The sequence below is a fragment of the Lynx rufus genome, unplaced genomic scaffold (assembly GCF_022079265.1).
Source record: "Lynx rufus isolate CCGP_SWC_20201006 ecotype Redwood Valley unplaced genomic scaffold, mLynRuf1.p SCAF_25, whole genome shotgun sequence".
Classification (NCBI taxonomy): domain Eukaryota; kingdom Metazoa; phylum Chordata; class Mammalia; order Carnivora; family Felidae; genus Lynx; species Lynx rufus.
The window spans coordinates 8,305,367-8,328,823 of record NW_025814840.1 but is presented as its reverse complement, the minus strand read 5'-3'; the positions used below and the strand labels follow the sequence as shown (position 1 = coordinate 8,328,823).

At 48.9% G+C, this 23,457-nt stretch overlaps 1 protein-coding gene across 1 annotated transcript; it reads left to right on the top strand.

Moving 5' to 3' along the window:
* Nucleotides 1-83: 83 nt before the first annotated feature.
* On the top strand, nucleotides 84-14,460 carry ACTA2 (actin alpha 2, smooth muscle). Its single transcript, XM_047088733.1, is given in 9 exon segments — nucleotides 84-258; nucleotides 260-289; nucleotides 2,000-2,128; nucleotides 4,683-4,793; nucleotides 6,833-6,917; nucleotides 7,723-7,884; nucleotides 9,320-9,511; nucleotides 10,899-11,080; nucleotides 14,173-14,460. Coding segments are annotated over 9 exon segments (1,134 nt in total). The 5' UTR covers nucleotides 84-159; the 3' UTR covers nucleotides 14,317-14,460.
* Nucleotides 14,461-23,457: the final 8,997 nt, after the last annotated feature.

Sequence of the window (23,457 nt, the reverse complement as noted above, 5' to 3'; positions counted from 1 at the left end):
GTATAAGGGTCAGTGGAGTGCGCTCCGGGAGTGCAGAGAAGGACCCCACATCCCTTCTGGAAGGTGGGAGTGGTCAGTGAAATGACATGGCTGCTGGATGACAGCGGGGGCGGCTTCCTTCCTGTTCCCCTAGGACCCTGTGAAGCAGCTCCAGCCGAGATGTGCGAAGAAGAGGACAGCACTGCCCTCGTGTGTGACAACGGTTCTGGGCTCTGTAAGGCCGGCTTTGCTGGGGACGATGCTCCCCGTGCCGTTTTCCCCATCCATTGTGGGGCGCCCCAGGCATCAGGTGAGCAATATTGTACTGCGATTATGTAACGTGATGAATATCGCCACATCGACCATCGCATGACGAGACACAAATGCATCCGGAGAACAACCGTATACCTTAAAACCACACGATGTCGCACACCAGATTTATTCAAGAAAAGGAAGGTTGGATTGCAGTAGAGCGAAACAGGGCTACACATCAGGCCCCTCTGTGACGGGGTGCCCATGAGTACCCACAGTCTGTCTATTGCTTTCTGCCCAGAAATTATGTGACCTTGTTAAAAATACACCTCTGGTGATGGATGTGTACGAGTAAGTGTGAATTTCACATATGATATAGACAGATTGTCTGGTGGGTGCCTATCAGATATAAAGTTCACCTATCAGATATAAGTTCACCTTTTTGTCTCATGATCATTATCATCGTCAGAAATACTACGAGGTACCTAATAATGTGTACCTCAGCTACTCTTTGGAAAGAAACTAAATTAAAGGCCGAGGGCACTCACTCTCAAAGATCTTGATATTAGGTGAAAGTGAGCGTTGTTACTGAATGTAATTTTACATACTTTAGGTGTCAATGAAATATATGTAGACAGCCACATGTTAATTTTATAGAATATTACATATAAACAAAATATTGGGGGCAGCCATATGGTAAAAAACGGAGCCATATGGTAAAAAAAAAAAAAAAAAAACTCTCAGTTTTAGAAACTCTTCACGTCAGAAATATAGCTGCTCATTGACCCTATCTGACTGATGTTCGTGGCTCTCAGTTCGGCATACAGTCGCAAGAATGAATAATAGCCCCTTCCACTGAATGAAACCTGAGATGTTTCTTTGTTGAACTGTATGCATGGAGATATTTTGCACAAGCCACTATTTATGGATCTCTAGCAGCCATGACTGTTCTGCAATTCTAAAACAATCACCCCAATGCAATTTAAAATCCCAGTAATGAGAATTCCCTTTCCTTTGTTTTTGTTTTTGGGTTTTTTTTTGTTTGTTTTTTAAGTTTCTGTTTATTGCGTTAAAGGGCACTTGTTGGTATGAGCACTGGGTGTTATATGTAAGCGATGAATCATGGGACTCTATCCCCAAAACTAAGAGCACACCGTCCACGCTGTATGTTATCCAACTTGGCAATACATTATATTAAAAAATAAAAATAAATAAAAATACTTCGGACTAGTTTAGGCAAATGTCTTACTGTTGACTGGTATGGATTTATCCATTAGAAACGGAGCACTGAGTGGTCATTCGTAGATATGATGCTTTTTCACATACTCTTGGGTGGGTGACAATTTTAATAGCTTAAGGGATTTATAAGAGCACGGTGCCATTTAACTAATATGTAAAATTTCATACATTCATTTAGGAAGTAATTGTTGAGTGACACATAAGTCCCTGGCAATTTGTTGTTGTGGTGAACAAGCCAACACAGCTTCTGTCCTAATAGAGCTTGCTAAGAAATACGGCAGACAAAAAAAACCGCAACGTAAAGTTGCTTCCCCCACAGGGCCCTCTGCTCTTTGGAGACTGCTTCAGGCCTGTTGCCAATCAACTGAGGGATGTTGCTTCAGAGCATAGTGACCCTAAGACAGAATGTCATGTTCCTGATACCAAAAGAGGAACTTTCTACCGCAATGACTTAACCCTTTGTGACTGGATTGTCATCAGTCCACGAGTCCTGGGGGAGGCTGACTTGTGCTGTGTTGAATCTCTGCAGGGAGTGATGGTGGGCATGGGACAAAAGGACAGCTACGTGGGGGACGAAGCACAGAGCAAAAGAGGAATCCTGACCTTGAAGTACCCGATAGAACATGGCATCATCACCAACTGGGACGATATGGAAAAGGTACTGGAGGTTCTCTGTGCGCGGAGCCCTCAGGATGCCTGGTTTCTGCGGCTCCTGGTTCATAGTATCTTGTTACTGTTGAAAAAAAAAATCCTGAAATACGTCTTTAAAAACACGCACACACAAATCTCTTGCCTAACAGGGTTTCCACACTAACCAGAGGGATAGTGTTCTGTGGATTCGAACAGTAGCCATTTGCCAGTGGTGGGAATTAAGAGCCTGTCGCACTGGATTACCTTCCTAAGGCCAGCAGGTGGGGGGGTGGGCAGGGAGGGGGGAACAACGCTCCCATTCCGGCCCCCCACCGCTTGCTGGAGGCAGGGAGGCAAGGATTCCCAGTGGAGGAGAGCTGGGTGAAGCCCCGTCCCACCCATGCTCTTTTGAAAGCTTTTCATTAACTCACCCTGAACGTTTTTTTGAAGTATTTTAGTTTTCACTCTAGAAGGGAGAGCCGTGACATTGCGGATTTGGGACATTCCTGAAAGTTCCCCAGCGCACTGAAGCGCAAGGAGCGGACAAACATTTTTAAATGAGTATTTGAGAAAGTGCCTCTCTGTGTTGTATGAAGAGAGTGCTTTAAAACCTCCCAGATTCATATAGAAGAGCTTCCGAGAAGAGTTAAATCCTAGGATTTTGATGTTTGGTATCAGGCATCATAGACACGCAAGCGATCGGAGAAAAACCAGAAAGACCAATGAGAACGTGACACTAATTCTGTTAAGGTAGCAAAATATATTAGAACCACAATATCTGGACTTTTGTCAGCTCCCTACACACAGGCACACACACAGCTCACACATGCTCACACACATACACATACAGGCAAGAACACGCATACCCACGTGCACGCTCATTCACACACACGCACACTCACACAGACACACAGACCCACACACACACACAGGCACACGCACACATATATGTGAGCACAGGCACACACATGTACACACGCTCTCACCAGGTTAAAAGAAAGTGGTATTGCCAGAATTGATCAGCAATAATGCCGAAGCCTCTAGCTCTCTATAAAAATTGCATTTCCTTAGGTTTGCTTAGTCTGAGAGGCTGGGTTTGGTTAAGGCTGCAGTTTGCGCGGAGAGACGCTGTTAACGGCAGCAGGAAATGCTCTTAAGAGCTTCCCCGTGGAGCTGGCAGCATCTCAGACTGCAGGCAGAGCACTGGGATGAATAAAGTCATCATTTCTAAAATCTGAATTTAAAGCGTCTTCGGGAGACAGAGAGGCGAGGGGGGTGGGCAGAGAGGTTTGTGGGCGGGGCTGGGGGGGATCAGCTGTATCGTCAGTGCTGTTCCAGAACACCCACAGTATATAATATGACTGGCGGGATTTCTTGAGCTCTCTGCCGCTTCTACTCCCTCAGAGGGGCATAACTTTCAAGCTCCCTAGTTCTTTTCTAGAAACCGCAAATTCAACACCGGAGAGACTGGGACAAGATCAATCTAGCTTTCGTCCATTTGTCAATTTTCACGAGCTGTTCTTGTTTGGTTTTCATTCTGGATGAATCTAATACTCCTGGTGCCAGGGGAGAATTTCCAGGCCTTTAGAAATCATTAATTTAGACTTCTTTGCAATGCTGTGCTCTCTTTGGCATCTGATGATTAAAGAGGATGCTCAACCATGAAGCAAACTCACGACCAGAGTACATCATACAAACACGCTATGAATAGGCGCAGGCTTTTTGGGAAGCACCTGAAGGTCAAGTACCTGACCACGAATGGGAGGTTCTGAGGGCGCCACCGAAGGCAGGCTTCAGCCAGCCCTGGAGAGCAAGGAGGGGAGGGAGGAGGCGGGGAGACCCGTCCTCTTAGCATACATCGCAGAGGGAAATTTCCTGAAATGCATTAAAAAGGCAACTAGATGTTTTTAGGTCAGCTTCGTTCTCCCATTCACACATTCACTCATTTGTCCTCTTGCTTGCTAAACGAAACCATTTTGCCGTGAATATTCACTAAAGCGGAAGGAGGAGGAGAGACACGGTTTGCGCCTGGCTGGCTCAGTCGGTGGAGTACGAGACACCTGATCTCAGGGTTGTGAGTTCCAACTCCACCTTGGGCACAGAGATTACTTTAAAAAAAGATATAGCTGGCTAACAGGAATATTTATTCTGGGCCAGCCCCTGGACTAGATAGTAACCGTAGGGCTCTTGCAAAGACATACTAGCTATTTTGATATTACCCATGGTGAGGTGAGCCGGGAAGGGTTAAAATTTGCCTAAGCTCACACAACCAAGAAATGGGGGTTGAGTCGGGATTTGAACCCGTTTTGACTTCAGATTCTGTGCCGTGAGCCACCATGCCATCCTGGCCCATAGACCTGGGTTTGGGATTTTGCTCAGTCGCTTACGAGCTGTGAATCCTTGGGTAAGTCACACACGGTCTCTGGGCTGCGGCGCCCGCGTCAGTAAAGTTGTGGACATCTGATGAGTGCTTGTAACATTCTGCCTGGTCCTGGTTTCATTTAGCTCATTCTGGCCCCTCTCTGGGGTCTGCAGCCTTCCGTGACGTTGCATCATTGTGTTTCTCCTCCGTCCCCCGCTAGATATGGCACCACTCTTTCTACAATGAGCTTCGTGTCGCCCCCGAAGAGCACCCAACTCTGCTCACCGAGGCGCCCCTGAACCCCAAGGCCAACCGGGAGAAAATGACCCAGGTGAGCATCCACTCCAGGATCTAGCATTTGGGGTTAGGGGACAGTCCTGTTGGAAAGGGGCGGGGCAGGAGAGCAGAGAGATGGTGTGCCCAGCGGCCCCCTCCCAGACCAACCAGCAGCTTTCCAGGGACTCCGGGGAGGCCAGAGACAGTAGCGTGGCCGTGGTAACTCACATCCTTACTGCAGAAACTGCCCCGTGACTCCAAAAGCAATAGGAAATGAAAATATTTCATTGTCAAAGGTGCTACGTTAGCTTAAAAACTTCCGAGGAGAAATCATTTCAAAGTACGGCAGGAAGTTGGTTCTTGAGTTGGAGGGAGGTTTGCAAACTGGATCTGTCACTCATCAGCTACGTGAGTTTAATGAAGCCACTTCATTTCTTTGAGTTCTAGTTTCCTTGTCCATCTGTACATGGGGAATAATATCAGTGCTATCACTTTTCAAAGGGCTGACGTGAAGATCAACGGGGCAAAATGTTAAATGTGTTTCATGGTGCCTCATATAGTAAACATTCAACAAAGAATAGTTCATTTATTTATTTTTTTAATTTGTTTTTGAGAGAGAAAGAGACAGAGTGTGAGCAGGGGAGGGGCAAAGAGAGGGAGACACAGAATCCAAAGCAGGCTCCAGGCTCTGAGCTGTCAGCACAGAGCCCGAGGCGGGGCTTGAACTTGTGAGCCACGAGATCATGACCTGAGCCGAAGTCGGATGCTTCACCGAATGGTTTTTATTGGCACTCTTGTGACTAGGCTGAAACTCAAAGACCTTATAGCAGGAGACCATCCATTCCACCAGCCAGACAAGGTTTCCAGTTTGGATGAGCTATCGAATAAAAAATCTGCTGTCAATTTAACGCTTGCTATAGTTAAGCTCTGGGTTAAGCATTTTACATGCATGGTCTCTTTAAATCTTAGCAATGCGAAGCATGTTATATTATATAAATGACTATATAATTATATATCTGACTATATAAATGAATCATTCAAGGATCCAATACATAAGACTGTCCCAAGGTCACACAGCTAGATGTGCCAGAGCCTGGAACTGACCTAGGATCTTTTGGCCTTCGAGAATAATCCATAGACATCATAGAAATACTCTATGGCTTCTTCCCCAAAAGAGCTCTTGCTGATTACCCCAACACATGCGCGGTCATTCTCTCCAGGGGACATCTGTGTGCCTGGGAGTCACTCCGTGAGGCAAGCAATGTCATTTCTGATGGGCGTGATCGTCCTTGTGAATGGTGCGGAGGCAGAAAAATATCTGGGAAGCATGGCTCTCTAGCAAGCCATGTCAGACATTCTGGGGGATGGCCCAGGGGGGGCTTCGCCGATGGAGCAATGGAGGCCCGTGGGCACGTTTGTGGGCACACACTTCTCATGAGTGACCTGGAGGGGCTCCCATTCTGATCTTGTCCCCAGACCACATGAGTTGAGGCCCTGCCATTGACACGTGGCCCTCTGCTATCAGTGGGCAGATCTTGTCTTCCAGGAATCAAGGTCTCGTCCACAGCAGCCAAAGTGGCCTCAGAGTCTAGGGCTGGCATTGACTCGGCAGCTCCCTGGAAAGTGGAAGAGGTTAAAAGGAACTTCAGACAAATCACAGAACTGGGCTAATCCAAACCCATCTGAGCTTCTGGTTTAAAAGGTCTTCTCCTGTAGACTAGAGACGTCAAAACTGGGATGCTGTCTTTCCTTGGTCTTTTGGCTTTGATGTCATGCGTGCGCCCTCGACTGCCCACACTCGAGCTCCCCTAGACCAAACTCCTCCGTTCACAGTTGAGACACCAGGAAGGAAGGCCACAGAAGTCAGCTGTTAGTCTGTCGAGCCCTCCTGGGTCACACTGGAGCCGGGGCCAAGGCCAGAGCCCGCACAGCCCCCGCCAGTCACATGTGCACCGCCCCCCTGCCCCAGTCTCCTCTGCCCAGAGCCAGGCGGGCCCATCTGTATTCTGAGCCCTCCCGCAAGAGGTGCTCTCCTGAACATTCTTGCTGAGACTGGAGACGTCACTAACTTAAGCTCTTTCGGTTGCTTTGCAGATTATGTTTGAGACGTTCAACGTCCCGGCCATGTATGTGGCTATTCAGGCGGTGCTGTCCCTCTACGCCTCTGGACGTACGACTGGTAGGTGGACGCGGTATTGGGAGCCGCGACCGGGAGCACCATCTGTTGTGGGCTTTGATGGTTATCAGCATGGGGTTTGGATGGCCTGGGGTGGGGGGTAGTTAGAACTGACAGGGCTAATCCCAGCCCTGAAAGGTCTTCTTTCCACCTTTAAAAACAAGCCCTGGAGGGGTGCCTGGGTGGCTCTGTTGGTTGAGCGGCTGGCTCTCGATTTCGGCTCAGGTCATGATCTCACGGTTGGTGAGATCGAGCCCCAAGTCAGGTTCTGTGCGGAGAGCGTGGAGCCTGCTTGGGATTCTCTCTCTGTCTTCTCTCTCTGCCTCTGCTCGCGCTCTCTCTCAAAATAAATAGGGGTGCCCGGGTGGCTCAGTCGGGAAGTGCCCCACTTTGACTCAGGTCATGATCTCATGGTCCGTGGGTTCGAGCCTCACGTCAGGCTCTGTGCTGACAGCTCAGAGCCTGGAGTCTGCTTCGGATTCTGTGTCTCCCTCTCTCTCTGCCCCTCCCCTGCTTGTGCTCTATCTCTGTCTCTCAAAACTGAATAAATGTTCAGTAAACAAACAAATAAGTAAATAAGCTTAAAAGAAATAATGAAAATAAGCCCTCAAGCTCCTATTTCCAGCGGGACTTTTTCTCTCTTCCTGCTCTTTCTTTATGTTCCCCAAGCCTGTCCTGCCTCGCCTATCCTACCACATGCTTTCTCTCTTTTCCAAGTCAGAGGCTCAGAAACTCCCCTTCTCCTGGGCCAGCCAGGGACCACGCACCGGGGGCCGTGGTGACTTTTGTCATGCGATTTGTCCCCCAGGCATTGTGCTGGACTCGGGAGACGGGGTCACCCACAACGTGCCCATCTACGAGGGCTACGCCCTGCCCCACGCCATCATGCGTCTGGACCTGGCCGGCCGCGACCTCACCGACTACCTCATGAAGATCCTGACCGAGCGCGGCTACTCCTTCGTGACCACCGGTGAGTGAGGCCCGTGGGAGTGAGGGGCGGGGGTGCAGGGGCCGCGTCTTCTTCGCGGGAACCTCGAGGACCCTGGCCACCATCCAGGGACATGACGGGAGGGGACCGTGCAGCTGGCAAGGCCTGCCTCGGACGCTGAGAGCAAAGCACGGCCTTCTTTCTTGAGAAGAATGGTGAGAACCTCCAGCGTAAGCTCGTCAGGGGCCTGTTACTCGGACACTTTTTAACCTCCTCTGTTCACAAATGGGAGGCTGAGAGTGCAGAGATGGAACGCAATGAATGTGGCACACTGGTTGGCGGGCTTGGTGACATCTAGGTAGGGCGTGGGTCCCAGTTCTGCCACGCACTAGTGGGGGTGACCCAACTCACCAACCTGCGGCCTCCTCATCCGTGAATAGGGTTTCACCCCCGACGTGATTGCCGGATTAAGTGATACCGACACTGAGTAATTCGTTATTTGTAAGTCAGTAATTCAGTGATTGTTAGCTGGCATGAAGCCCAACCTGGCAGGAAGCTATCCATGTGTCTTTGGCCTCTGTGTTGGTGGCCCCCAGTGCGGACTTACAAGAGGCAGAGTCCCACGGCGCTAGACACGTTGGGATGTCCTCGGTGCGCACGGCCCTAACCGCCTTCCCTCCACTCATCGATCAGCTACTGTCCAAATGTCTCAGTTTCTGGACGTGCCTCACGTTTATTATAGACTCTGAGCTTGAGCCCTGTGGATGTTCAGGCTTCCTTCTGGGGTAGGGAGGTGAATTAATTCCTACATTCCTCTTCTCCCTGCAAAGAACCCCAGAATATCTCCCAAAGGTTCCAGGGGCCTGGATGGAACCCATAGCTTAGAAGTTCCAAGTGCAGGAGTCTGGAAGGGACTGGCCGTCTGCTTCCTCCACACCTCCTTCAATATGCATCACTGAGCCTTCTGGTCTAGGACTGGTCCTGAGCCAGGGCGTGCCTCCTTCTGGAAGGTAATGGATACACCAGTGGTGTAGCTACTGGGCCAAGCACCGTGGATCTGTGGAGCTTTTTGAAAACCGCGGGGGCCCCAAAGCATAAGATTTCAGCATAAGACTTCCTGGTCAACCGAAAATCCAATATGACAAACTAGTGTAAAACACTTATAACAGAGAGGGAATCGTTGCTCCCGAAAAAAAGAAAACATAAGGTACAGAAGGCTGCCCTCCTCTGCGCCTTTCTCTGGCTCGCTCCTTTCACTCCTGCCCTGCATTTCCCAGACAATCTTTTCCACGAGCCCACCATTCTGCCAGGGACAGAGTGGTTCCCTCAGGGACTCTCTATAGTTTCATTACCATCGCGGATGTGGGGCTGCAGAATGGCGAACTTACACCCCGTGAACCCACACCGCGGGAGAGACTGATGTGAGGCAGGTGGGTTTTTAGCACAGGCGCAAACCCTCGTGTCTGTATCTTGACAGCCGAGCGTGAGATTGTCCGGGACATCAAGGAGAAGCTGTGCTATGTAGCTCTAGACTTTGAAAATGAGATGGCCACAGCCGCGTCCTCCTCCTCCCTTGAGAAGAGCTACGAGCTGCCCGACGGGCAGGTGATCACCATCGGGAACGAGCGCTTCCGCTGCCCAGAGACCCTGTTCCAGCCGTCCTTCATCGGTGGGTCCCAGCGTCCCGTCCCCGGGAAGGGGAAGGCACCCTAACCCCCTGCATCCCCCCAGCCCCTGGCCATCGGCATCCTTCTGCATGGGGGGGACATGTGACAGGGCCACAGGACCAAATGCATTTCTAAACCAGGGCAAGGGAAAGAGTGTCACAGTTTTAGAGAGAGAAGGAGGCCAGGAAAGGAGTGTTTTTTCCTTATTTATTTTGAGAGAGGGGCAGGAAGAGAAAGTGCAAGCAGGGGAGGGGCAGAGAGGGAGAGAGAGAATCCCAAGCAGGCTGTGCTGTCAGTGCAGAGCCCAACGCAGGGCTTGAACTCATGCACCGTGAGATCATGACCTGAGCTGAAACCAAAAGTCAGACACTCAACTGACTGAGCCACACAGGTGCCCCAGGAATTTTCTTTCTAAGCAAACACTGTCCGTGTGTCTGGAGAATGGTGAACAAATCAGATCTTGCCTGTGCCGAGGACACAGTGGAGCCATCGACAGATGGGGAGGATAACACCGAACGCTGAGACTGTGGGAGGAGTGGGGCGGGAGAGAGAAAAATGCAAGAGCCTGTTCCTACATGAGCACTGACCTCGGACAAAGGTTAGCGTTGTTGTTTACAGAGGGTGGGCTCTGGGAGGGGAGAGCCCGGGCTCAGTCTCAGTTCTACTTTCATGGTCTTGGGAAGAAGGCCACTTAACGTCCCCAAGCTTCTGTGTCTTCATGTGTAGAATGAGGATTGTGGGGCCCCTGGGTGGCTCAGTCAATTAAACGTAGGACTCTTGATTTCAGCTCGGGTCATGATCTCCCGGTTCTTGGGTTTAAGCCCCGCGTCCGGCTCTGTGCCGACAGCTCGAAGCCTGCTTCAGATCCTCTGTCCCCCTCTCTCTGGCGCTCCCCCCTCTCAAAAATGAAGAAACATAAAAAAAGAAGAGAAAGGAGCCTTGTCCAAATCGGATGAAGCACCTCCCCGGGGAGTCAGTGCCCTTTAGCGTTGAGGGGTGTTCCCAAGGGAACAGGCCAAGAGACACGTGGGTGGTCCTGAGCTACGGCGGGGGTGCTGGCTCTGCACGGGACCCTCCGTGGGGGGCCTGAAGGCTCTGCCCTTCCTTGCACCCCACCTAGAAGTGAGTCTGTTAAAGATCAGCGATGTGATGTTGTAACCCTCCGCCCCTACGGTGCCCCATCAGGGCCTCCTGGCTAGATCAGACATGGGAGCACACGGAGCATAACAAGAGCCTCTGGTCACTCGGATGGGCGGTTCTTACACTGTGGTTCCTGCCGAGCTTCAGCCCACTGTGAGACCCCCCCCCCCAGAGGTTCACGTGGGTCTTCTGCGTCCGACCTGGGTGTCGCCCACCACCCGAGGGTCATGGCTTGTGTCTCCTTTGCAGGGATGGAGTCTGCCGGCATCCACGAAACCACCTACAACAGCATCATGAAGTGCGACATTGACATCAGGAAGGACCTGTATGCCAACAACGTCCTCTCCGGGGGCACCACCATGTACCCGGGCATCGCCGACCGCATGCAGAAGGAGATCACCGCCCTGGCGCCCAGCACCATGAAGATCAAGGTACGGTTCGGGGTCAGATGCTACGGTTCTGCTGCTGGAGGTACCGACCCCGTCACCAGACGTGACGGGCTCTTCAGAGCAACACGTGTTACTCACGTGTGCTCATGGGTTCCAGGACTAGGTGGTGGGTCCACGTCCACACGTTCCACTCTTTATTATTATTATTGATGTTTATTTTACTTTGAGAGACACAGAGAGAGAGAGCATGAGCAAGGGAGAGGCAGAGAGAGAGAGAGAGAGAGAGAGAGCATCCCAAGCAGGCTTTGTGCTGTCACTGCAGAGCCTGACATGGGGCATCCATCTCACAAACCATGAGATCAGGACCTGAGCAGAAATCAAGGGTTGGACACTTAGCCAATGGAGCCACCCAGCCGCCCCCACAAATTCCACTCTTTATTGGCTATAAGTCAGTCCAGTTCATAAGAGAAGCTATGTTATTCTATACAAAATTTAATCTACAATTATCTTGTCTATCAGCTACTTTCAGGTAAAGGTCACCAAAGCTCCCGTGTGTGCGTATCCCTTTATTTTTTTTATGGAGATACAGCTCACATATAACATTGGATTCGTTTCAGGTGTACAACCTAATTCAGTATTTGTATCTATTGTGAAGCGATCACCATAAGTCTAGACGATTTCCGTCATTGCTCTTAAAAATACACGCGTGTCGTTTCTCCCCATCACAAAAATAGTGCATCCACGTCTCACAGAGACATTTAAAAAAAATCAGAGGAGCCACACATATTTCTGAAGAGGTTGAAAAGCCGTGGGTTCAATAGCATACGCTCCTCCTTCCACTACTAAAAGTGATCACCTGTCGGTGGCCGGGATTAGAATTGTGTCTTCACCTCTGTCTGGTGCGCCTTTTGATCCGGGCGCTCAGAAGCGCAGAATCACTCCAGGATGAGCCAGCTCAGTCCCCGAGCCACCAAAGACCCTTCTGTTGTGTTCCCAGTCCCAGCGAAGCGAACTCAGAGATTAAACAGACACTGTTCTTTGGAGGCCAACTCAACATGTGCCCGGTGATTCCCGAAAGCTGTTATCACTGTCTGAAATCAGAAGGCCATGCTGGGACTCTCTGACCCCTGTCACAGGGAGCGGGAGAAAGGGCATTCCACGTGCAGATCACACACACGAGAAGTGTTCAGGCACCTTCTCTGTGATTTGCATTCCCTTCTCTTTGTCGGGAAGAGGGTTTGCAGATCACGTACACAGTTCCAGACCAGAGCTCTCGGGCCTGCGTCCCGGGCTCTGAAAGACTGCATGGTGACAGCAGAGACAGGTTCCTGAGGTTGGTGTTTCTTGGATGCTCCTCTGATCGGCTGTCTCCCCCCCACCGCCCCACCCCACACTGGAGGGAGAGACAGGAAACGAGCTCCGGGCTCACGGACAAAGCCAGCCTAGGTGGGGGTGCGTTACGGCAGCTGCAGCCGGGGCTGGCTGGCTTCCACTCCTCCAAACTCAGCTTCTGGAATGAAATGAATATGGAACTTTGGGCTCCGGTGCGGTGAGAGAAAACCGTTAAAAACCTGGGGCAGTAAAGGTTATGACATTAGGCGAAACTGAAACTGGAAGGGGGCTATAGAAACCCTGCACTGGCTTTAACCACTTTTCTGTAAATCTAAAATTACCCCCAACTGGAAAAGTTACTTCTAAAATGAAACGAAATGAAACAAACAAACAGACAGACAAAAAACCACCTGGGAGAGGTCCGGGTTTGAATACTGGGTCTGACAGGCATACAGCCAGTGGGACCTACCCCTGTTGCTCCAACCTCTCTCGGGGCCACCTGGCTGGCTTCGTCGGGAGAGCATGTGACTCTCGATCTTGGGGTTGTGAGTTTGAGCTCCACATCGGGCGTGGAGTCTGCTTAAAGACGACAACAACAACAACAGCAATAACTCTCTCAGCCTCAGTTTCCCCACGTGTGGCAGGGCACTACTCAATACTCTTTAAAGTGGTTATGAGAATAATTCATGTAAAACGTTGAGCGTAGTAGGCACGTGGTAAGTACGCAGTGAAAAGCAGCTACTTGTATTCAAAAATAAATGTTCGGGGCGCCTGGGTGGCGCAGTCGGTTAAGCGTCCAACTTCAGCCAGGTCACGATCTCGCGGTCCGTGAGTTCGAGCCCCGCGTCAGGCTCTGGGCTGATGGCTCGGAGCCTGGAGCCTGTTTCCGATTCTGTGTCTCCCTCTCTCTCTGCCCCTCCCCCGTTCATGCTCTGTCTCTCTCTGTCCCAAAAATAAATAAAAACGTTGAAAAAAAAAATAAAAAAAAATAAATAAAAAATAAAAAATAAATGTTCAAACGGAGCTTGGGGGATAAACAGAAATGAAACCTTTCCCCCAGGGTTTCAGAAATACCTTGTCTTTTTGCCCAAATGTCCACATTTGTTTCCACCCAAGAATCTAAGTCTGGAGTGGATTTGGGAATGGCTTAACTGTAGCTATCTGTGTTTTGGGCGACAGCAGGTGGAGGGGACCCCTGGACCCCGATTCACTGCTCTCTGCGTCCAAACCATTCATTTAAGAAACGTTAGCATGGCCTGCGTGTCAGGCCTGTGCAGCGGGAAAGCCAGTCAGTGCAGCTCAACTGGGAGCCACCCCAGGGAAGTGGTCATCCATCCGGGGGACCCCACGGTCTCAGTAGACATAATCGGGTGGAGCAAGACTCGTCTCGTAAGTTCTGGCACAATCGAAGCTTCTCGTTGAGGATGCTGGTGTCGTGCTGAGTTCTGAGACACAGCGTCTGAGACATCATCAGTGTTCTTGAGTGGAGGCCATGCAGGATTTGGGGCCCACATTTAGTCTTTCATTTCGTAGACCGACCCCCTTAGAGTTGTTACAGGTGCTTTGGAATAGATTGTGTAAAAGAAACCAGAGGAACAAATGCGCTCATTGGAGAGTCTCTAACTTCAGAGCCTAGTCACATCCCTTGGGTTGGGGGTGGGGTTGGGGTTGGGGTTGGGGTTAGGCATCTGACAGCCAAGACTGTCCCACTGTCCGTGGAACCTGAGCTGTGTGGACCATGGTGGCATGTCCGGCCCTACCCTAATTCGCTAACCGTCCTTCTTTCTCCTCCCGGCCCACAGATCATTGCCCCTCCGGAGCGCAAATACTCTGTCTGGATCGGGGGTTCCATCCTGGCCTCTCTGTCCACCTTCCAGCAGATGTGGATCAGCAAACAGGAATACGACGAGGCCGGGCCATCCATTGTCCACCGCAAATGCTTCTAAAACACTTCCTTGCTCTCTTGTCTGTCTCTGGCACACAACTGTGAATGTTTTGTGGAGTAACGCCTTCGATTCTTTTCCAAATCATTCCTAGCCAAAGCTCTGACTTGTTACCTACGTGTTTTTTAATAAATCTGAACTATGTTACCGGTAACCTGCGGCCTTGGCCTCTGCCCCTCTCAGGTTTCTGTAGGGGGACCTTACCCGTTACATCGTGGCTCCCTCTGGTGGCACATCCCGGGACATGACAGGGCTGTGGACGTGGACGCTTCCCAGGAAAAGGTACACTCACACTAACCTGGGAAGTCCCAACTAAATGCTCTAAGTGGAAAGAATTTGAAAATACACAGGTACGTGGAAACAGGGATTCAAGTGTATCAATAGGATAACCCACAGTGACTTCACAACCTGCCGGGCCATTATATCACTTTGCTGTCTTGCGACCTCCGTACCGGTAGCCTTACATGCGAATACAGAATAGTAACTTCGTGTATGACACACGCACAGATGTCTGATTATAATATATATTAAACACATACGAAACATAATAAATATACAGGTTTTCCTTGACCTACAACAAGGTTACAGCCCAACAAATTCAACCCGAGTTGAAAACTTCGTAAGTTGAAATGCATTTTCCGTACTTAAACGTAGCGAACGTTGGAAATTAGCCCAGGTGACCGTAAACGTGCTCAGAACACTTACAGCAACCTCCAGTTGGGCAGGATCATCTACCACAAAGCCTATTTCATATATTAAAAAGGTGTTGGGTGCCTCATATAGTTTATGAAATACTGTAAAGTGAAAGACAGGATATGGGTACAGAGCGGCGGGAAGGGGTCTGTCGTTGACCCCACGAGCTGTATTCTCTGCTCCCGCCCAGCCTGGGGGTGGGGGGGCACCACACAGAGCACTAGCCCCGGGGAAAGATCGAAATTCAGATTCAAAGTACAGTTTCTACTGAATGCCTTTTGTTTTCACACCATCCTTAAGTAGAACCATTGTGAGCTGGGACCATCCGTATGTTAGAAGAAAGTGTGACTTTTAAGTCTTTCAGAGGAAACAGATTTTTTTTTCAAAGACAAGAAACAGCACTCTAAACTCTCATTACACATCTGGATCATCGGTTCCCCTCCCCCCGATCAATATCTGTGCCTGAAAAGGAGGCTCTGGATCTATTCACGTGAGAAGGGAGGGGGGCGTTAGCAATACTCGCCGAGGACCACTGTGTCCGTCATCATACAGGGGATTTTATAAATACCCTCCCTCGTGTGTCCTTCGGAACGATGTGGGCACAATCTTGTGATCGCGTCCATTTCACAGATGAAGAAACAGACGTTCCCTTAATATCATCATTAGGAAGAGCTGCCAACTTCGACTTCTCTTTTACCGATTTGGCCTGGGAGGTGCCAAGGTGCACGGAGACATCTTCCCTACCTGTAAGGCCCTTCCTCTCGAGTGCTTTTCTGCCCAGGCTGCTTGGCGTCCTCGCTTCTCTGGCCCTGTCGCTTGAGCTAATGAAGACGAATACCACACATAAAAAGAGCTGACGTGTGCTGGGAACTGTCCTGAGCAGATTCTATACCAAACCTTTACACTAGGACCTCATTTTATCCCACAAGAGCCCTGTGCACTTGGTATTCTTCCTGCCCTTTAGCAGATGAAGCAACTGAAGCTCTGAGTGGTCCTGCCCCTGGCAGAGGGGCAACTTGACCTTGGTTCCAAGCCCGGTTCTTAGCTACTAGGCTGCTGTGTCTCAAGGAGTAGGCCATACAGGTCAACGTCATCGGGGGCTCCTTTTAAATGGGCACATTCTTGGGTCATAACCAAAGCGTACTGAGCTAGAATCTCTGGAACCGAGGCTAGGGGCTTGAGTTTTCATCCGATTTCTCTGGTGAGAGGCCCCCGGGGGGCTCAGTCGGTTGAGCATCTACATCTTGATTTCAACTCAGGTCGTGATCTCACCGTCGTGGGTTTGAGCCCCACATCAGGCTCTGCGCTGACGGTGTGGAGCCTGCTTGGGATTCCCTCTCTCTCTTTCTCTGCCTTTCCCAGGCTCGTTCTCTCTTTCTCTCTCTCTCTCTCAAAATATTTAAAAAAGATTTCTCTGATGCCTCTTTTGCACATCAAAATCTGCGAAGCACTGTAACATGCTGTGACTGAAGGAAATTTCCCAGTTGCAGGACTACACTTACCGGGCAAGGGCACTCCCTACATCCTACACTTGAACTTAGGCATTAGTGCAGACACCTTGCAGCCAGATCGCTTTGGTAACTGAGGCAGAAATCACCAACCGTTCCCGTCATCACTGCAGAGTTTACATAAAGTAAAACAAATCCCCGCACTGTCCTACTCGTATCCACCATCAGAGGATGCGGGCTCTCTGGTCATGGTCAGCGAATGAGGGCTTGGAATAGTCCGAGGATCTGAAGGAGCCGTGGCCAGAGGCCGCGACCAGGAGAGCCAGAACCACTCACTAAATGAGCCTAAGTGAGTCGCCCCTTCCTTGTGAGCACCCAGCTTCAGTGTCTCCGCACCGTGCACAGTCCTCCCCTTGATTCCATAAGATGCCCCGTGACTCGAAGGGCTGGACAGAGTCTCGTGGATGAGCCCGAGATGAATCGCGAGGAGATAAAACCAGCAACATAAGCCTTTGTCGTCAGTGTGGCATCATTCCTGCAGCCAGGCTGAGCTCGAGGCTCTCCAGTAGGATTTCGGACACAGAACGGCCTGGAGAAGAGTTCCTGACTGCGGTGAGGGAGGAGGCTGTCTGAGCCGATGCACACAGCTCCACCAGGAGCCATGGCCGTGACTAAGCCTATTCAGAAAGATTTGGAGGGAAAAAAAGAGATGGAGAAGAGGAGGCGGAGGAGGAGGAGGAGGGCAGCCCTAGGTGTGGCTGTTCCGCATCAGCTCACGAAAACCAGAGGGCAAGCGCTGTTCATCCCTGGGAGACCCAGGTTAACTCAGGTACCGTCTCCAGAGCACCTGCTGTCAGCGAGGACTGGGGCGGGTGCGAGCGCCATGAAGACAAGAGGCAAGGTTCTGCCCGCATGGAACTTTCGGTCTACGAGGAAGATGGACGTTGAACAGGTCGCTGGGTGCCCTGTGAGGATTACAAAAGTGGACACATGCATGTGGGGTATCTTACAGCCAGGGGCTCAGGGGAGGCCTCCCTGGGGAGGTAATGCTTGAGAGAAGGCGTAAAGAGTAAGCGTTAACTGGGAAAAAAGGGTGGGGGAGGGAGGGGTGTTGAGGCTCGGGAAGGGGAAGTGGGGTGTCCGTGGCGTGGCTCCCCGGCAGAGGCCCAGAGAAGGGACAGTGTGCACCTGTGTGGAACAGAAAAGAGATCTCCCAAGAACTGAACCACGCACACGCTCTAGAAGTTTGACTATGACCTGATTGTAATTTTCCAAAGCAGAGTTCACCACATTGTGCCCGTGAATGTCTGGCCCGAAGTCAGACAGCAATTGTAAGAAATGAAGACCATTTTGAGTGAGAAAGTCGGTATCTGATTCATTTGCCATTCACAACCACCTCATCTGGAGGGGTAAATTCTTCTTCTCCTTTCCAGAAATGCATCTCGGAAATGAACACCCCGGCACTGTCACCTCTCTAATTTGTTTCCGATGGTGACAGCTATTCTAGAATGTTCTTGTGATAACTTCATGGCCCCTTTGAAGACCGAAGGGAATACGAATGATTACAGCTTGCCTGGTTGCCTTTGTGACATAGGCTACCTTTAAGCAAAACTGATGACGACAGAGGCTCTTACGTAGCGTAGTTAAGGGCAGTTTTTCGGAAGCCTGAAGTTCAGAAATCCTCAAGCAGATTTCCCATCCTTGGAGAAAAATATAGGGCACTGTAGACACACCAGTCAAAAGACGGTATTTTCATATTCTTCTTCGGTCACGTCTCTTTCTTTGCCTCCACATTTCGTTTTGAAGTTTATTCCTCTGTCTTGTCATTGGATCGATTCTTGCCTCCCCTTTTAGATCTCTCTGCATATGCCACAACCTGAAACACCTTAAGAAATGCCCTAAAATTGTTTAACATCAGACCTTCCTCTACAAAATGGCATCACCTGCCCTGGGGCGCCCGGGTGGCTCCGTCAGTTGAGCGTCCGACTTTGGTCATGATCAAAGGGTTCATGAGTTCGAGCCCCGCATCGGGCTCTGTGTTGACAGCTCGGAGCCCGGAGCCTGCTTCCGATTCTGTGTCTCCCTCTCTCTGCTCCTCCCCTGCTCATGTTCTTTCTCTCTCTCTCTCTCTCACAGAATAAACATTAAAACATTTTTTTTAAAACAGGAAAAGTTTATGATTTCAGACAGACGTCCCCAGGGAGCCCTCTTCCATGCGAAGGCATAACCCACTGACTCATGCAAAGCCAAAGTAGGATTTAGATGCCATTAGCACGGCTGTTGTTGGTTGATCTCTCTTCTGTATTTCTAATCCTACCCACCCCAGAAGAGTTGACCATCCTTGATAAAAATAAAATTCTTCTTCTGAACATGTTCTAGTGAACTTGACGAATGCCTGGGCCTGGGTGCCCCACAATAATAAGCATGTGATGACAGAAGGTTCTGGGAGCCTCGGGCATCTTCATCATCGGCTCTGATTTTATTATTAAAATTTGGCTTTCACAGAATTAAGTCAATAATGTACCGCTCTGTCAAAACCACTATGGGATACCACAAAACACACCTACCAGGATAGCGATTATAAGACAAAGTGTTGGCAAAGATGCGGAGAAATTGGAACCCTTGTACATTGCTGGTGGGCACGTAAAATGGTTCGGCTTCTGTTTTCTGTGGAATATAGTTTGGTGGTCCCTCAAAAAGGTAAACATAGAATTACCATACGACCCTGCAATTCTACTCCTATGTATAGACCCTCCAAAACGCAAACAGATACTCAAAAAGTACATGTTCATGGGAGCACTATTCACAATAGTCAAAAGGTGAAAACATGCCAATCATCCACCATTGGATGAATGGACAGTTGAACTGTGGCATACCCATACGATGGAATATTAGCCATAAAAAGGGAGAAAGCGCTGATACGTGGTATGATGTGGACAGACCTTCAAAACTCACGTAAGGTGAAAGAAACCAGACGCAAAAGTTCACGTATTGTATGATTCCAAGGATATGAAACACCCAGAGTGGATAAATTTATAGAGACCGCGGGCATCAACGGTTGCCAGCAGCTAGAGGGAAGGAAGTGGGAGGAGCAGCTTAATGGGTCAGGGGTTTTACCGGAGTGACGGGGATGTTTTGGAACTAGACAGAGGTAGGGTTGCGCTATATACTGCATACGTACTAAATGTCACTGAATCAGTCGCTTTAAAATGATTAATATGGGGGTGGCTGGGTGACTCTCGATTTCAGCTCCGGTCATGATCCCGGGGCTGTGGGATTGACCCCCGTCGGGGAGTCTGCTTGGGATTCTCTCTCCCTCCCTCTCCCTCTCTCACTTGTGCTCTCTCTCTCTCAGAAATAAATAACAATACATAGGTAAATTTAAAAATGATTAATTTTATGTTGCATGAATTTTACCTCCACAAATAGTTTTTTTACAAAGAAAAAAATAAAAATAACGTGTGGCCCTGCAAAAAAACTTCAGTAAGTGTGAAATTTTATTGCTGAAAGGAACCTGCTAAATCAGTAATTCATACACTTCATTTCCAGACCAAACCGAACATATACTTTATTTCTGTAGGTAAGAAAACCTGGCTTGAAGACAGGAACACAGCAAATGTCTTCTACTTGTTTTGTTATGTTTTCCTGGTGCATCAGCGTCTTATTGAGAGGAAACGTTATGGAACTTTTTTTTTTCCGAACCATCTGTCAACGTTTTTCTCTCTTGGAATAACTGCACAGGAGAATTTTACACATCCTCTTCAGATTCGAGAGTATAGTGTCATCACTCAAACCCCTGGTACATCCAGGACCCACGAGGACCGTGAGAACTGGAAGAAACCATTTTTCATTTTCACAGTCACTGCAGGGGTATAGGTAATCTCCCTTGACGGAGAAGAAAAAGTATCTCCATGGTTTTAGACAGTCTTTTGGTCTAGATAACGCCCACGGTATTTGCTTCAAACAATTCAGCACAGCCAGTCTACAACACTCAGCCCGTCCCCATTCCCCTTCCCCAGGCCCTTCTCTGTTATTCTGTTTTCTGTCCCTCATCCTCTGTACTGTCCCAAACAACTTCACCCTGAATTCTGGCTCGTTTCCTTTCTCAATAATGTTCTCTCCCCTAGATTTTTATCCCTTCCATTTCTCTAGCTCTCCTTTGACCATTCAAACTTGTACACGCGTATGGATTTTATTAAATTCTTTTAAATATAAAAATATTATAAAATTATGGGGTGGCTCAGTTGTTAAGCATCTGACGTCAGCCCGGGTCATGATCAGGTTGGTGAGTCTGAGCCCCGTGTCAGGCTCTGTGCTGACAGCTCAGAGCCTGGAACCTGCTTTGGATTCTGTGTCTCCCTCTGTCTCTGCCCCTCCCCCGCTCATGCTCTGTATCTCTCTCTCTCTCTCTCCTTCAAAAATAAATAAACATTAAAAATTTTTTTAATTGTTACAAAATTAAAAGCATAATTATAAATCATTATTAGTATAAAATATATTGCTTTAATTTAAAAAAACCCTTTCTTTCAAGAAGTCTGTTCTTGAAATCTGAGACCTAGTATGACTTAATCACCTGGCCATTCTTTCTGAAAACTATCTTCATAATGAGTAATTCTGTAAAACTATTCGAAGGCATTTTAACACCAGATCACAGGGAATAGAATAACAGCGATTCACACTCTCATGAATGGTACTATTTAATGTAATTATGGGATTTCGGGAGATGGACAGGACAGCTTCCATAACACATGGCAAATGGATAAACTATTAGCCATTTGGCACTTTCCTTGCTACGGACTGAACGTTTGCACTCCCCTCCCCCCAAATCCATATGTTGAAGTCTAATCCCTGGGGGGATGGTGTCTGGAGGTAGAGCCTTTGGGACGTGATTAAATCCTGAGGGTAGAACCCTCATGATGAGCCCTTATAAGAAGAGACTCTAAAGGAGAGAGATGAGGTCTCTCCACCATGCGAGGACATGGCAAGAAGGCAGCGGTCTGTAAACCTGCACGAGAGCCCTCACTCAGAACCCAACCACGCTGGCTTTCTCTCAGACTTGCGGCCGCCAGGGCTGTGAGAAATAAACGTTGGTTAAGCCACCCAGCTTATGGTATTTTCACAACAGCAACCCAGACGAAGACATGCCTTTCGATAATTCAAAAAAACGAGTCTTCTCGGACATCCATATGATGAATCTCTAAAAGCCACTAACCAATGTTTTTGTCAGCTGTCCCCAAGGAAAACACCTTCTTGCCTCATGAAGAGCCAAGACTTCAAGACTCAAAAAGGAAACACGTCGCTTACAGGAACAGAGAAGAGTGTTTCGTCTATTTGTTTTCTCAACAAATAACCAGCTAAATTCTTCTAAGAAGAACAAGGAGCTGAACGTTTGCCTCTCTTCCTTGATCTGTGCCAAACCCATGACATTTCTCAAGCATCTTCTTCACAGAAGACATTCGCTTGCTACTTAATTCTGTAAGATGTGTCAGGTGAGAAACACCTGTTTCCCATGTTTTGAGGCCATGGTGGCTGGTTTCCCAATGAAAACCTCAGTCCCGGACCAAGTGGTTGTGACAGCGTATCCTCCAGTGTGACCTGTGTGGCTGCAGCATGGAATGGAGTGGGGAGAGACACGGACCACCCCTATGATACAACCTTAACTGACACCGCACCTCAAATAGGATGCCAGTCGCTCCTCAAACAAAATACTTCTCGAGAGAATCCAGGAGCAATTTCAGGAGCGGAGAATAACCCACAGACATCCTGCCTTGCTTGTCTATAATTGACAAGGTCTGCGGACAAGAGAGTCATTTCTGCATGACAACAAAGAAAGTCATTTTCAATTCCGTCTGTGAGAAAAAAGAAAACAAACAACTTCAGTAAGCATTTATCGAGTGCTGTATTCGTTTGCTTGACTGCCATAATAAAATACCACAGGTTGAGTAGTGTAAGGGACAGAAATTCATTTTCTCACAGCTCTGGAGGCCGGAAGTTTAAGATCAGGGCATTGGCACTTTTGGTTTCTTCGGAAGCATCCTTCCCTGTGGGGGGCTGTCTGGTCCCTGTGTCCTGCCCTGGTCTTCCCTCTGGGTCCCTGTCCTAATCTCTTCTTCACATCAGGACACCAGCCATATCGGATTAGGACCCTCTAATGGCCTCATCTCACCTTAATTACCTCTTCAAATGTTCTACCTCTCAATAAGGTGACACTCTGTCTCCACAATTGTTTCCATTCTTAGGTTTTTCCCACTAATTCAATTTGCCTACATAGCACACAAACCTCCTATTCCTTGTATTTCATCCCTATCTTTTAATCCAGGTAAATGTTTTTATTATCGAGGCACCAGTCACAAATCCCAATCCAAGCCTGATTACACCATAACATCGTACTTGTTAACCTTATTCAGTTTAAAGAGATTTGTCTTCTAATTTCCCATGCCTTGATTTATATGCAGATACTTTTCATTGCAAGCGTGCTTTCCAAATTATTCTCTTATTTATTCTTTTCGGCTGAAAATTATCAGGTATTTCCTACACTTCATTTCTGCTCCCCATCACCCCCGTTGACTTTCACGGTAACAAGCCGTCCACTTTAATCTGATTCTTTTTTTCTATTCTTCTCTCAAGCGTTTCTGCGTTCAGTCACCTAAATCAAGTTAATGAATCGTCTGCTACCTCAAGCCCTCGGACACCTGCTCCCTGAGCTCACCGTTCTGGTCTCGTCCATTAGGACCCCCGCAGACGGATCTCTGAGCCGGACTTGCTGACATTGAACGAAAGACGGCTCTACCACCTGTGGGCATGTTTCTTCTCGCACGTGAAAACTGCTCATCTTTTTCCACCGGGGGGAATGACTGCAGAACCAGATGGCCTGTCTTGCGGACCGCCTGGCACTCAGAATTTCTTATTTGGAATCACATGTTTCAGGAGCGAGTTAAAGAATACAGCGAAACAGCCAAAGATCTGAAAACATGCGCAGAGACCTCTACAAATACCGGACATA